General features: G+C 42.8%; 1 protein-coding gene across 1 annotated transcript in view; it reads left to right on the plus strand.

Annotated features, from left to right (window-relative positions):
• Positions 1–4,785: 4,785 nt before the first annotated feature.
• The window catches only part of LOC124776144, a 46,937-nt gene continuing 36,120 nt past the window's right edge, over positions 4,786–15,602 (plus strand). The window contains exon 1 of the mRNA XM_047250980.1: positions 4,786–5,010. Within this exon, the coding sequence (XP_047106936.1) occupies positions 4,786–5,010 (225 nt within the window). The remainder of the gene's footprint in view (positions 5,011–15,602) is intronic.

Consider the following 15,602-nt stretch of genomic DNA (forward strand, 5'->3'; position numbering starts at 1 on the left):
TCACAGGTTCTGATGCTGTTAGCACAAAAAGAGTAAGTCTAGTGATTCATTGTCACAAGCATTTAACAATGAATGACAATGACAGAAAAGAGGGATGAGAATTCTCTGAGTCTGTTATCCAGTCGCTTAAGAGACGGGCACTGCTAACTTGCTATGAAATTATAATACCATGCAGAAATAATTTAGATCCTTAGTAGATAATGAGAGAGAGAATGAAAATTACAGTGATCGACACATGAGATTCATTGTTCAACGCATCAAGGAGCCCTTTGTGCTAGGTTTGCCGGTTTGGAGCACGTGGAGAAATTGGCGGTACGAACAATAAAATTTCCGTAGTCGCACGCATTATCCCACTTCAATTGCAACAGCTACCGATGGAAATGAACTAAGGGTATAGAGACTTTGTACGCTGCTGCAGAGTACGTTGATTAAGTCAAGGGACATCTCTGGAACGAGCTTTCGACTTAAAAGTCGCTATTGTCGATTTTATGAAGGAAAAAGGAGTGCAGCGACAGAAATTAGAAAATTCGGAATTATTTGCCGAACTTGCATTTTAAGTCGGCTTGACCGTTGTAGTCCATACGCACTCCCACAAACGCAGTCCGGTCCCCTACGTTCACTGGCGTTAATGAGAACATGAGGTATGAATGATTCATTGTGGCCTTTCAAGAATTACGATGATAGTTTCCTAAACGTATTGACGACCTGCCATTTTTGCATCTGATTTCGAGACCGTCTGTACTTTCGGTAAAAGGCGCTCCTGTCCATGTACAGATGTACAGGGTGATCAAGAAGTCAGTATAAATTTGAGAACTGAAGAAATCACGGAATAATGTAGATAGAGAGATACAAATTGATACACATGCTTGGAATGACATGGGGTTTCATTAGAACAAAAAAAATGCAAAAGTTCGAAAAATGTCCGCCAGATGGCGCTTCATCTGATCAGAATAGCAATAATTAGCATAACAAAGTAAGACAAAGCAAATACGATGTTATTTACAGGAAATGCTCAATATGTCCACCATCATTTATCAACAATAGCTGTAGTCGAGGAATAATGTTGTGAACAGCACTGTAAAGCATGTCCGGAGTTTTGGTGAGGCATTGGAGTCGGATGTTGTCTTACAGCATCCCTAGAGATGTCGGTCGATCACGATACACTTGCGACTTCTGGGAACCCCAAAGCCAGTAATCGGACGGACTGAGGTCTTGGGACCTGGGAGGCAAAGCATGACGAAAGTGGCGGCTGAGCACACGATCATCACCAGACGACGCGCGCAAGAGATCTTTCACGCGTCTAGCAATATGGGATGGAGCGCCATCCTGTATAAGCATCGTACGTTCCAGCAGGTGTTTATCAGCCAGGCTGGGGATGATACGATTCTGAAACATATCGGCGTACCTCTCACCCGTCACGGTAGCAGTTTAGCTGTCCAGCGCGATCTGTCGGACATTTTATGAACTTTTTTTTCGTTCTAATAAAACCCCATGTTATTCCAAGCATGTGTGTCAATTCTTACCTCTCTATCTACATTATTCCGCGGTTTATTAAGTTTTCAAACTCGCACTGACTTTTTGATCATCCGGTATCTCACTGATCTGCAAGGTAATTCTCATTTTAAGACAAATTCCTTTAACGTCAAAACTGTCCAGAACGTCTATATTGCTTTCCTTGGGTAGAGTTTCCTCATTCCATAATAAGGTTGCAAATGAGCTACAATATTTGAACCAACATGTGGCTGTGTGAAAGAGCTTCTTTTAATTAGGAAACAAAATAATCCACTATTACGTGCCAACGTGAGTGTGGGGACTGATGACCACAGCTGTTAAGTCCCATAGTGCCAACATGAGTGTGAAAGTCTGTGAAATTGTCTGCCTCTTGTTGCGTCCCTTGGGTAGTGAATTCAATAAATCGTAGTTAACACATAGAGAAAGTGTCATTAAAATTAATAAGCAATATTTATACACGTACAAAAGTGAGCAAACTCTGATGTAGGGATATTTTGTGAAATTATGTCAGATGTTAATTATATGAAAGACAATCAAAGACATGTAGATACAAGCAAACATATAAGAGTCGCTGCCATTGTAAATAGTGTAAAAATACTCTCTTATAGAATCTCTCTCTGTTGATCTTTATTGCTTTTTTGGTTTTGGTCTTGTTGGTGGTATGTAGTATCGAGTTACTTTCGTTTCATTTGTTATAAGAGCTGTTGTTCTTATCTGGAATTATAGGCTGGGGTAACTGTATTATGGTCTTTTTCTTAATACACTATAAAGCAACATTGAGCGTACATGTAATCATTTATTAGATAATAACCTCCATTTGCTACTTATTTGAGATTTTGCAGCAATCCTCCACAGATGCTGGGAGGCGAAAAGGATTATCACTGACCGTCATCTGATCCGCCATTACGCGGACCTTTCAAATTTCAATTTATTTAAAACCAACAGCGCGCTCTAAGAAGCAACAAACGCTGAAAATATGGAATAATCCTGGCGAGTATGTAAACAGAAAAACTTTGATTTAGAAAGCAGAACTTGAAGTAAGTAGGAAAGGATAAAATATACAATCCTGAATTGACTGTGTGAAACTGCGTAAGCAACTGACATTTAGTTTCCAGTTGTATTGATACTCAGGAGTGAGTCATTTTACGATATTTCTTGCAGATAATTTTATTGTCTCGTAAGTAGGTGTGTTTTACGTATCAAGTGCAGCAGTATAGCTTATTTGATAATTTAATTTATTAGATGCTAACAGATATGGAGAATTTAGTCTGCGAAAGCCTTATGTTGACATTAGTGTAAATTTTCACCACTTGCAGGGGCAGATACAAACAATCATACAATACCAACTTTGCACTTCTACAACTCAAACATCTTAACACATCATTTTATACCTTATACACCACACACTGTCCGTATGCCGATAGTTTCTACTAGCTGAAAATTATGTCTTCAGCGTGCCAAAAAAAATCAAGTAATATTGAAAATTTGTTTTGTTTTTTATCTGTGTTGCTGAGAAACGTGAAACAAACAACCAGACGGTATGCAGTGCTACTGTGCTGACGTTTAAATGCGGTGCGTTCGTCCTCTCCCACTCCTCCTCCTCCTCCTCATCGCACTCAGACGGAATGGCATGGCAGCGTTCGATGAGGAGAAAGTTTATCCAATGTCAACAGACACCAGATAATATGGGTGTTTTTTCGTAATACACGTTAGCTCTCGAAACTAAATTACTATTAATTCTACTCTTGCAGTAGTTGTATACACAACTGGCCATTAAAATTGCTACATCATGAAGATGACGTGCTACAGACGCGAAATGTAACCGACAGGAAGAAGAAGCTGTGATATGCAAGTGATTAGCTTTCCAGAGCATTCACACAAGGTTGGTGCCGGTGGCGACACCCAAACCGTGCTGACATGAGGAAAGCTTCCAACCGATTTCTCATACACAAACAGCAGTTGACCGGCGTTACCTGGTGAAAAGTTGTTCTGATGCCTCCTGTAAGGAGGAGAAATGCGTACCGTCACGTTTCCGACTTTGATAAAGGTCCGATTGTAGCCCATCGCGATTGCAGTTTATCGTACCGCGACATTGCTGCTCGCGTTGGTCGAGATCCAATGACTGTTAACAGAATATGGAATCGGTGGGCTCAGGAGGGTAATACGGAACGCTGTGTTGGATCCCAACGGCCTCGTATCACTAGCAGTCGAGATGACAGGTATCTTTTCCGCATGGCTGTAACGGATCGTGGAGCCACGTCTCGATCCCTGAGTCAACAGATGGGGACGTTTGGACGTTTTCAAGACAACAACCATCTGCACGAACAGTTCGGCGACGTTTGCAGCAGCGTGGACTATCAGCTCGGAGACCACGGCCCCGGTTACACTTGACGCTGCATCACAGACAGGAGCGCCTGCGATGGTATACTGTATGACGAACCTGAGTGCACTAATGGCAAAACGTAATTTTTTTCGGATGAATCCAGGTTCTGCTTACATCAACATGATGGTCGCATCCGTGTTTGGTGACATCGCGGTGAACGCACATTGGAAGCGTGTATTCGTCATCGCCATACTGGCGTATCACCCAGCGTGATGGTATGGGGTGCCATTGGTTACACGTCTCGGCCACCTCTTGTGCGCATTGACGGCACTTTGAACAGTGGACGTTACATTCCAGATATGTTACGACCCGTGGCTCTACCCTTCATTCGATCCCTGCGAAACCCTACATTTCAGCAGGATAATGCACGACCGCATGTTGCAGGTCCTGTACAGGCCTTTCTGAATATAGAAAATGTTCGACTGCTGCCCTGGCCAGCACATTCTCCAGATCTCTCACCAATTGAAACGTCTGGTCAATGGTGGCCGAGCAATTGGCTCGTCACAATACGCCAGTCACTACTCTTGCTGAACTGTGTTATCGTGTTGAAGCTAATGGGCAGCTGTACCTGTACACGTCATCCAAAGTCTGACACAATGCCCAGGCGTATCAAGGCCGTTATTACGGCCAGAGGTGGTTGTTCTGGGTACTGATTTCTCAGAATCTATGCATCCAAATTGGGTGAAAATGTAATGACATGTCAGTTCTAGTATAATATATTTGTCCAAGGAATACCCGTTTATCGTCTGCATTACCTCTTGGTGTAGCAATTTTAATGGGCAGTAGTGTATTTATAATAGTGCCTGGGACGTGTTGTTGGAATGTCTCATCCGGCATGTTGGCGTGTACGTTTTCTGCCCGGCAGACACGACACTCGGCCAGCGACCGCCATGGAGCGTGTGTTCGCGGTGAGGCGAGCGGGAGCGGCGGCCGGCCGGTGCTGCCCCCGTGCGGACGGCGCGCTGTGGCGCAGCCTGCGGCCACTGCTGGCCGCGTCGGCGCTGCTGGGGGTGCCCGCCTCCTACCCCCGGGGGCGGCCGTGGCTGCGAGCCGCCAGCCGCTGCCACTGTGCGGCGCTGCTGTCGCTTCAGCTCTTCGCCTCCACCTCCGCCGTGGTGAGGAGCGCGAAATGCATCCATACTCAGGAGTAGCTTCTTAAGTGTCCCCTGAACTGTCAATAATACACTCCTGGAAATGGAAAAATGAACACACTGACACCGGTGTGTCAGACCCACCATACTTGCTCCGGACACTGCGAGAGGGCTGTACAAGCAATGATCACACGCACGGCACAGCGGACACACCAGGAACCGCGGTGTTGGCCGTCGAATGGCGCTAGCTGCGCAGCATTTGTGCACCGCCGCCGTCAGTGTCAGCCAGTTTGCCGTGGCATACGGAGCTCCATCGCAGTCTTTAACACTGGTAGCATGCCGCGACAGCGTGGACGTGAACCGTATGTGCAGTTGACGGACTTTGAGCGAGGGCGTATAGTGGGCATGCGGGAGGCCGGGTGGGCGTACCGCCGAATTGCTCAACACGTGGGGCGTGAGGTCTCCACAGTACATCGATGTTGTCGCCAGTGGTCGGCGGAAGGTGCACGTGCCCGTCGACCTGGGACCGGACCGCAGCGACGCACGGATGCACGCCAAGACCGTAGGATCCTACGCAGTGCCGTAGGGGACCGCACCGCCACTTCCCAGCAAATTAGGGACACTGTTGCTCCTGGGGTATCGGCGAGGACCATTCGCAACCGTCTCCATGAAGCTGGGCTACGGTCCCGCACACCGTTAGGCCGTCTTCCGCTCACGCCCCAACATCGTGCAGCCCGCCTCCAGTGGTGTCGCGATAGGCGTGAATGGAGGGACGAATGGAGACGTGTCGTCTTCAGCGATGAGAGTCGCTTCTGCCTTGGTGCCAATGATGGTCGTATGCGTGTTTGGCGCCGTGCAGGTGAGCGCCACAATCAGGACTGCATACGACCGAGGCACACAGGGCCAACACCCGGCATCATGGTGTGGGGAGCGATCTCCTACACTGGCCGTACACCACTGGTGATCGTCGAGGGGACACTGAATAGTGCACGGTACATCCAAACCGTCATCGAACCCATCGTTCTACCATTCCTAGACCGGCAAGGGAACTTGCTGTTCCAACAGGACAATGCACGTCCGCATGTATCCCGTGCCACCCAACGTGCTCTAGACGGTGTAAGTCAACTACCCTGGCCAGCAAGATCTCCGGATCTGTCCCCCATTGAGCATGTTTGGGACTGGATGAAGCGTCGTCTCACGCGGTCTGCACGTCCAGCACGAACGCTGGTCCAACTGAGGCGCCAGGTGGAAATGGCATGGCAAGCCGTTCCACAGGACTACATCCAGCATCTCTACGATCGTCTCCATGGGAGAATAGCAGCCTGCATTGCTGCGAAAGGTGGATGTACACTGTACTAGTGCCGACATTGTGCATGCTCTGTTGCCTGTGTCTATGTGCCTGTGGTTCTGTCAGTGTGATCATGTGATGTACCTGACCCCAGGAATGTGTCAATAAAGTTTCCCCTTCCTGGGACAATGAATTCACGGTGTTCTTATTTCAATTTCCAGGAATGTATTATGTAACATTTCATATTTTGTAATATTATACAGAAACAAGATGGCAGTTATAAGAGTCGAGCGACACGAAAGGGAAGCAGTGGTAGGGAAGGGAGTGAGACAGGGTTGTAGCTTCTTCCCGATGTTATTCAATCTGTATATTGAGCAAGCAGTGAAGGAAACAAAAGAAAAATTCGGAGTAGGTATTAAAATCCATAGAGAAGAAATTAAGATTTTGAGGTTCGCCGATGACATTGTAATTCTGTCAGAGACAGCAAAGGACTTGGAAGAGCAGTTGAACGGAATGGACAGTGTCTTCAAAGGAGGGTATAAAATGAACATCAATATAAGCAAAGCGAGGATAATGGAATGTAGTCGGATTAAGTCGGGTGATACTGAGGGAATTAGATTAGGAAATGAGACACTTAAAGTAGTAAAGGAATTTTGCTATTTGGGGAGCAAAATAACTGATGATGGTCGAAGTAGAGAAGATATAAAATGTAGACTGGCAATGGCAAGGAAAGCTTTTCTGTAGAAGAGAAATTTGTTAACATCGAGTATTGATTTAAGTCTTAGGAAGTCGTTTCTGAAAGTATTTGTATGGAGTGTAGCCATGTATGGAAGTGAAACAAGGACGATAAATAGTTTTGATAAGAAGACAATAGAAGCTTTCGAAATGTGGTGCTACAGAATAGTGCTGAAGATTAGATGGGTAGATCACATAACTAATGAGGAGTTACTGAATAGGGTTGGGGAGAAGAGGGGTTTGTGGCACAACTTGACAAGAAGAAGGGACCGGTTGGTAGGACATGTTCTGATGCATCAAGGGATCACAAGTGTAGCATTGGAGGGCAACGTGGAGGGTAAAAATCGTAGAGGGAGACCAAGAGAGGAATACGCTAAGCAGATTAAGAAGGACGTAGGTTGCAGTAAGTACTGGAAGATGAAGAAGCTTACACAGGATAGAGTAGCATGGAGAGCTCCATCAAACCAGTCTCAGGACTGAAGACCACAACAACAACAACAATATTATTCACTATCAATGGACAATAGTGAAGGTTGTGCAGTATATCGATGGACCTACTGATATTGGTTTTTTATTGGTAAACTGGTTAGATTGTGTCGGCTCTGGCTAATATTGTGTATCTTTGTCAACTCAGTTTCGTATGATTAAGTGTTCATTTTGCGCGAGATGTTGTGTTGTAAAGTGGAAATTTCTTCTAAATCAGCGGAAAGCATGTTGCTTTTTAAAATTAATGAAAGCATGTAGAGGTTTTCTAGCCTGATGGTATGTCTTAAATGAAGTGACTTTATTAATTGCAAAAAAAAAAAGGAACAGAGCAATACGGTCAGTTACTGTTGTAATTCAGGAAAATATACTTGGAAGCAGATAGGCTTCATTTAGTAAAGATGTTAAATTCATTGATGACACATCACGCTATCGTTTTGAACTCAGTTACCGTGCTTGCAGAATATAATACTGAATAAATGTATCGAATGAATTAATGGGTGAATGGAGTGAATGGGTGCTAAAATAGAACTATAATTTTGTGTACTTGCAAAAAGGCAGACCAATACTTAATTAATTATCATTGAGGACAAATTATAGGAAGCAACTCAACGGAATTACGAGAGCATCGAAAGGGGGACATGGTGCTGACGAGCTACTGCAGCCAGCACTTCCGTAGTTTGAAGGTACTAGAGACCACTTGAAAAAGTATCGGAAGGAAAGTATCGATAGTTTGACATATTGATACCCATGTCTGATAAGAGAAATGTTAGAGTAGATCTGTCTATTGGCTCCTATCTCTATATATCTGTTTTCATCATCAACCTACAACGAAGAGAGATAGTCGATTTTCAAAAGATTTAAAAAGACTAATACAAACGCTAAATCAAGCAGCGTTTTTATTTCTTTTACAAATCACAATTTTTAAAAATCTCAAACTTGAAATACAAAATCACAGACCATTTTACATGAAAATAACTGAATTGCACTAAAATGGCAAGTCTCCTAATTTCAGCCAGCTCATTGCATGTTGGCTGTTGTCCAGTTTAGCCATCCTGAATATGAGCAGGTAGCAGACATTTCTGCCAGAGCAGTGATATTTTATAATTAGCTTCACTCGAATCTCTAAACTGGAAAAAATTTTAATACCACAGAAATGCATACATTTTAAAACATCGTTTGCACTCTGTTCAGATTAACAACATATGCAGTAAAACTATATGGTCGTAATTATAACCGGTCTTTTTTCAGCTGTTGGTGCTGTTTATTGTCCTATCAGCTATAAGGCTCTTTTCTCATTGTCAAACAGACTTTGCACATCATTTCAGCGTTATCCTGTTTATCAAAATACTGACAACTTCTAACTGCTGATTTAGTAAGTTTTACGTGTCAACTATTTTTAACAACATTACAAAAGCAAACAAGCAAGTGGAATCGTGAAAACAAGGCAATTCCAGGTGAACGAACTGCAAACGAAACGTTTCCAAGGTTGGCAGAGCATCCAAAATGTTTTTGTAAACCCACTCTGTTGCCCACACGCACATGGCTCATTCAGTTGTTGGTCATATGATCCTCACACCTTCTATTGTTGAAAGTGTTGAAATTGAGCTATATAGCAAAAATTTTGGGTGCGTAATATACATTTAATAAACCTTATTAGGTTCATTCGATATTATACCACGTGTAAAGTACTAATGTGAGTTAAAGCACGGTTACTGGAAAACATGACAGGGTTCGCGGGAGCATCTGTGCAGTAGCCAGCCACGACGATAACGTCACAGCTGACCCTGCATTCGCTCTGCCGCAATCTACTTTGCTCTGTCTGTGTTTATGAGTGACTACGAGGTTATTTAAGGGATAATGTTATTCCAGTTGATTGTCCTGCAATCGTATAATCATAAAACAATTGGCTTACAGCATGTTTATGCACAATAGGTTACATTTGTTTATGTTGAGATCATGGACTTCACAGCCATGGGCGAGAGGGGGACGAGTTCTCCCGAAAACGTTTCGAAAAGTAATTTCAATATTTTGAGTCTTAGTTGAAAAAAAATCTTGGAACGGCTGTATCCAAGCTTAACTAATTATCTATAATAAAAGCTGTTGTGCAGGAAAAATTAATGCTTTGAAGGCTCTACTAACGTGCGTGTAAATCAAAGCCACTTATACTGTTTACTAAAAAGACAATCCATTTTTAATAAACTGTGTTGGTATGTCTACGGACAATGCATAAGCACTAATTTGCTTGGTTTTCCTGTAAGTCTGAAGGAGGAATGGCCAGGGGGCAGGAAGCCACATGACACTCACAGTCTGATGTTGATATAATAGTAAAGTTATAGTTAGTGCCTGTGCCAACAAAAATTGCTACGAAGAGAACTCAAGAGAATTAATGAATATTGACACTTTTTAAAAGGCAAAGGGAGGTTGGTAAGTAAATATTTATTACGAAACATATTCCAATTTACGCAGTTTCACCACTACTACATAACAGAATATCTAATTTGTAGGATTTATTAACTATTATTTAAAGTGATGAAATATTGTTCTATTGGCACTATTTTTCCTTGGTTCTTCCATAAAAAGAAAGGTTTATTCTAAACCAAGAAGAGCACAGGGTGCAGCCAACTGCAGGTGGTTGCTCACGTCGGTACCAATGATGTGTGTCACTTTGGATCAGAAGAGATTCTCTCTGGTTTCGAGCTGCTAACAGAAGTGGTAAAGGCTGACAGTCTTGCTTATAAGATGAAAGCAGCGCTGACCATTTGCAACATAGTCGACACGAGCGATTGCGGACCTCTGGTACAGAGCCGACTGGAAGGTCTGAATCAGAGGCTCAGACGGTTCTGCGACCGTGTAGGTTCCAGATTCCTCGACTTGCGCCAAAGGGTGGTTGGGTTTCGGGTTCCGCTGAATAGGTCAGGTGTCCATCACACGCAGGAGGCGGCTACACGGGTACCAGGGGCTGTGTGGCGTAGACTGGGCGGTTTTTTAGGTTAGAGGGTCTCGGGAAGGGCTTCAGTCACAAAGGGAGCAGGCTGAACACGGGAAGAATGTAGGTACAGGAACCATCGGTATAACAGTTGTAAATTGTCGTAGCTGTGTTGGGAAAGTACGAGCGCTCTAAGCGCTAATCGAAAGAACTGATGCTCAAATTGTTATAGGCACTGAAAGCTGGCTAAAGCCGAATATAAGCTCAGCTGAAATTTTGGCGAAGAACCTAATGGTGTTCCGAAAGGATAGGCTAAACGCCTGTGGCGTGTTTGTTGCTGTCAGAAGTAGTTTAACTTGCCGCGAAATCGAAGTAGATAATTCCTGTGAGTTAGTATGGGCAGAGGTCTTTGTTGGCAACCGGAAAAAAATAATAATTGCATCCTTTTACCGACCTCCCAATTCAGATGGTACAGTTGCTGAAAGGTTCAAAGAAAAACACCTGACTCATACGATACTGGTTGGTGGTGACTTTAATTTACCCTCGATGTGTTGGCGGAAATACATGTGTAATTCCGGAGGTACGCATAAAATATCATCCGAAATTGTGCTAAACGCATTCTCTGAAAATTATTTCGAGCAGTTAGTTCATGAGCCCAAGCGAATAGTAAACGGTTGTCAAAACACACTTGACCTCTTAGCAACAAATAATCCAGAGTTAATAACGACCATCAAAACCGATTCAGGGATTAGTGAACACAGGGTTTTCGTGGCGAGACTGAATATTGTAATCCCAAAATCCCCGAAAAATAAGCGAAAAATATACCTATTCAAAAATGCAGATAAAAACTCACTTGACACCTACCTGAGAGACAATCCCCACTCATTCCAAATTAATAATATAAGTGTAGACCAGATGTGGCTTAAATTCAAAGAAACAGTATCGGCAGCAATTGAGATATTTATACCAAATAAATTAGCAAACGACGGAGCTGATCCTCTTTGGTACACAGAACGGGTTAGAACACTGTTGCAGAAACAACGAAACAAACATGCCAAATTTAAACAGACGCAAAATCCCGAAGATTGGCGATCTTTTTCAGAAGCTCGAAATTTAGCGCGGACTTCAATGCGAGATGCCTATAACAGTTTCCACAACGAAACGTTGTCTCGAAACCTGGCAGAAAATCCAAAGAGATCCTGGGCGTATGTGAAGTATGTTAGCGGCAAGAAACAATCAATGTCTTCCCCGCGCGATAGCAATGGAGATACTATGTAAGACAGTGCTGCCAAAGCAAAGTTACTAAACACAGTCTTCCGAAATGCCTTCACAAGTAAATATTCCAGAATTCGAATCAAGAACAGCTGCCAACATGAGTAACGTGGAAGTAAATATCCTCGGAGTAGTGAAGCAACTTAAATCACTTAACAAGAGCAAGTCTTCTGGTCCAGACTGTATACTATTTAGGTTCCTTTCGGTGTATGCTGATGCATTAGCTCCATACTTAACAATCATATACATCCGTTGGCTCGACGAAAGATCCGTACCCAAAGACTGGAAAGTTGCACAGGTCAGACCAATATTCAAGAAAGGTAGTATGAGTAATCCATTAAATTACAGGCCCATATCATTAACGTCGATATGTAGCAGGATTTTGGAACATATATTGTGATCGATGCACATGAAGTGTTGTGTGCTATTGACAAGGGATTTCAGATCGATTCCGTATTTCTGGATTTCCGGAAGGCTTTTGACACTGTACCATACAAGCGGCTTGTAGTGAAATTGCGTGCTTATGGAATATCGTCTCAGTTATGTGACTGGATTTGTGATTTCCTGTCAGAGAGGTCACAGTTCGTAGTAATTGACGGAAAGTTATCGATTAAACCAGAAGTGATCTCCGGCGTTCCCCAAGATAGTGTTATAAGCCCTTTGCTGTTCCTTATCTTTATAAACGATTTGGGAAACAACCTGAGCAGCCGTCTTCGGTTGTTTGCAGATGACGCTGCCGTTTATCGACTAATAAAGTCATCATCAGATCAGAACAATTGCAAAACGATTTAGAAAAAATATCTCAATGGTGTGAAAATTGGCAGTTGACCCCGAATAACGAAAAGTGTGAGGTCATTCATATGAGTGCAGAAAAGAACTCGTAAAACTTGCGTTATACGATAAATCAGTCTAATATACAAGCCGTAAATTCAACTAAATACCTGGGTATTGCAATTACGAACAACTTAAATTGGAAGTAACACATAGAAAATGTTGTGGGGAAGGCTAAACAAAGACTGCGTTTTGTTGGCAGGACACTTAGAAAATGTAACAGATCTACTAAGGAGACTGCCTACACTACGCTTGTCCGTCCTCTTTTAGAATACTACTGCGCGGTGTGGGATCCTTACCAGATAGGACTGACGGAGTACATCGAAAAACTTCAAAGAAAGGCAGCACGTTTTGTATTATCGTGAAATATGGGAGAGGGTGTCACAGAAATGATACAGGATTTGGGCTGGAAATCCTTAAAAGAAAGGCGTTTTTCGTTGCGACGGATTGTTCTCAGGAAATTCCAATCACCAACTTTCTCCTCCGAATGCGAAATTATTTTATTGACACCGACCTACATAGGGAGGAACGATCACCTCGATAAAATAAGGGAAATTAGAGCTTGTACGGAAAGATACAGGTGTTCATTCTTTCCGCGCGCTATACGAGATTGGAATAATAGAGAATTGTGAAGGTGGTTCGATGGACCCTCTGCCAGGCACTTAAATGTGATTTGCAGGGTATCCATGCAGATGTAGATGTCGATGCAGAAACTAGCAATTTGCCCGTTGCAGCTTCGCTTACGTTACTCAATAAAATAAAATTAAACAGTGTAAATTTTTGGATGATATTATTGTAAACTAATGGTTTTTCAACGTTCTCCATGTTTTAAAAGCATGGATCTGTACTTAAACTACGAAATAAACTGTATTTTGGGACGGATTATCCTCATTTGCCTAAACTGGATTTAATTATCAAACTAATACAGTATTTAAAAAATAGAGATCTTCGTCTGTTACTTTTATACTCCCTAATTGTAAAACGCGTTTAATCCAAACGCTTAAACGTGAGTGCCTTGAAGAGTTTTTTAAAGCACTGTTAAAATGTGTGGTCTCAAGCATCCAGAATTCTCCAGAAAGTGGTTTTAGGTCCTAATTTTGTTTAAAGGGGATTTCTCGTTTAGAGCTCCTTGTGATACATACCTTATCGAATGAGTTGTCCTCAAATTCTTAAATAATTTAGTGCTGGCGATGCTCATGGTTGAGAGTAAGCTGTTAAACCCTGCACAAAGCAACGGTCCTCCGCTGCTAATCGTGCATACCGCTGCAATTTCCCAGGATTATAACTTCTATGTATATGAAAGCACTATCCATGACTGACGATTAGGTACAGAGTCACGCTAGAGTTGTCATGGTACTGAGCGGTTGCGAGAGTGTGTTTTGTGTTTTTACGAAAAACAGTGGTTTTCTTCTCGATCGCAATGTGTACTAACCACTGCACATAAGGAAAAAGTTAGGAATTAAGTTTCACATAATTTCAAAGAACAATGAGACGACACAAAAATGGAAAAGAGATTTTGAACGCTCTGGTTAGTTTTCAGATGCTAATGCTTCTTTAGACTCAATGCATTTTGCTGATTCGAATTATCAAAAGGAGTTTAATAGCGAATTTTTGAATCTGTTTGCGAAACGAAAGTTGAAGCCAGAAGCTGTTCCTGCTCTGTACCATCCATCCTCCGTAACCGATGTAGCGGCTAGAAATGAGTTTGACAACAAAAGATAAGTTCAGGTACAAATACGAAAGTTATCCGTTAAAGCACAACAGATTTTACAGATAAATCTAGTATCAACTAATGAAGAAATTAACAGTAGAAACACATGAACTACGAACACAAACGAAGTTGTACATGTGACATTGTGCCTCTCTGCCAACTTTTGAAAATTATGGAAAAAAGAATACAAAAACTTAGTCAAAAGATTAAAGTTACATTATCGTCTCTCTTTCTTTGTACGTAATGCTGACATACTTAAAATAAAATATTTTCAAAAAGTGACTGAAGGTTCTTTTTCTATCAACAACAAGCAACTATATAAAGAGAGTTTACTAGCTTGTGGTCTGAGTACACAGGACAGACAGTGTCTGTGCAATATATATCTTATAAAATGTTTTAAGTTTTTAAACAAACGCAAATTTATTTCTTCATTCAATTAAGAAATAAGTTAATAGCAATCGATGTTCCTAACACTGTTCATAGGGCACGTCCCAGTTGCAAGTTGCCGCCTATCTGTGGCTTCCAAGGCGAACAAAAAGATGATGGTCAGTTTGTATGTATACGGATCCCGCTCCAGCTACTGCCGCGTCTGGGTGCTGACGTGTCCAGCAGGCCGGAGTGGCCGAGCGGTTCTAGGCGCTACAGTCTGGAACTGCGCGACCGCTACGGTCGCAGGTTCGAGTCCTGCCTCGAGCATGGATGTGTGTTATGTCCTTAGGTTAGTTAGGTTTAAGTAGTTCTAAGTTCTAGGGGACTGCTAACCTCAGAAGTTAAGTCCCATAGTGCTCAGAGCCATTTGAATTTTTTGCTGACGCGTCCTCTCCATTTGGCTCGGTCCTCCCACCACTTTTCTTCCTCCACCTGATGTCAGCTCACACCTGTCCTTTCCACAGATATTCTCACTCCCGTTTTCCACTGTGTTCTTGGGCACCCTCTAGGTCTTTTTCCATCCATCTTTAGTTCTTCCATAATTTTAGGAAGTCCTTGGCCACGCATTCTGTTAACATGCCCATACCATCTTAATCTCTCTTTCCGAATTTCTTCTCTCATACTTTCTGGTTTAAGGTCCTTTCGAATATCTAAAATGGCTCTAAGTGCTATGGGACTTAACATCTGAGGTCATCAGTCCCTTAGACTTAGAACTACTTAAACCTAACTAACCTAAGGGCATCACACACATCCATGCCCGAGGCAGGATTCGAACCTGCGACTGCAACAGCAGCGTGGTTCCGGACTGAAGCACCTCGAACCGCTCGGCCACAGCGGCCGGTTCTAATATCAACATTCCTTAATCTGTGCATTCTTGTTTTCCCCTTAACTGCTCTGAGAAATTTCATTTCCCCTGCTTGCAGAATGCTCCAGTCCCT

This window comes from Schistocerca piceifrons, chromosome 2 (genome assembly GCF_021461385.2).
Source record: "Schistocerca piceifrons isolate TAMUIC-IGC-003096 chromosome 2, iqSchPice1.1, whole genome shotgun sequence".
Classification (NCBI taxonomy): domain Eukaryota; kingdom Metazoa; phylum Arthropoda; class Insecta; order Orthoptera; family Acrididae; genus Schistocerca; species Schistocerca piceifrons.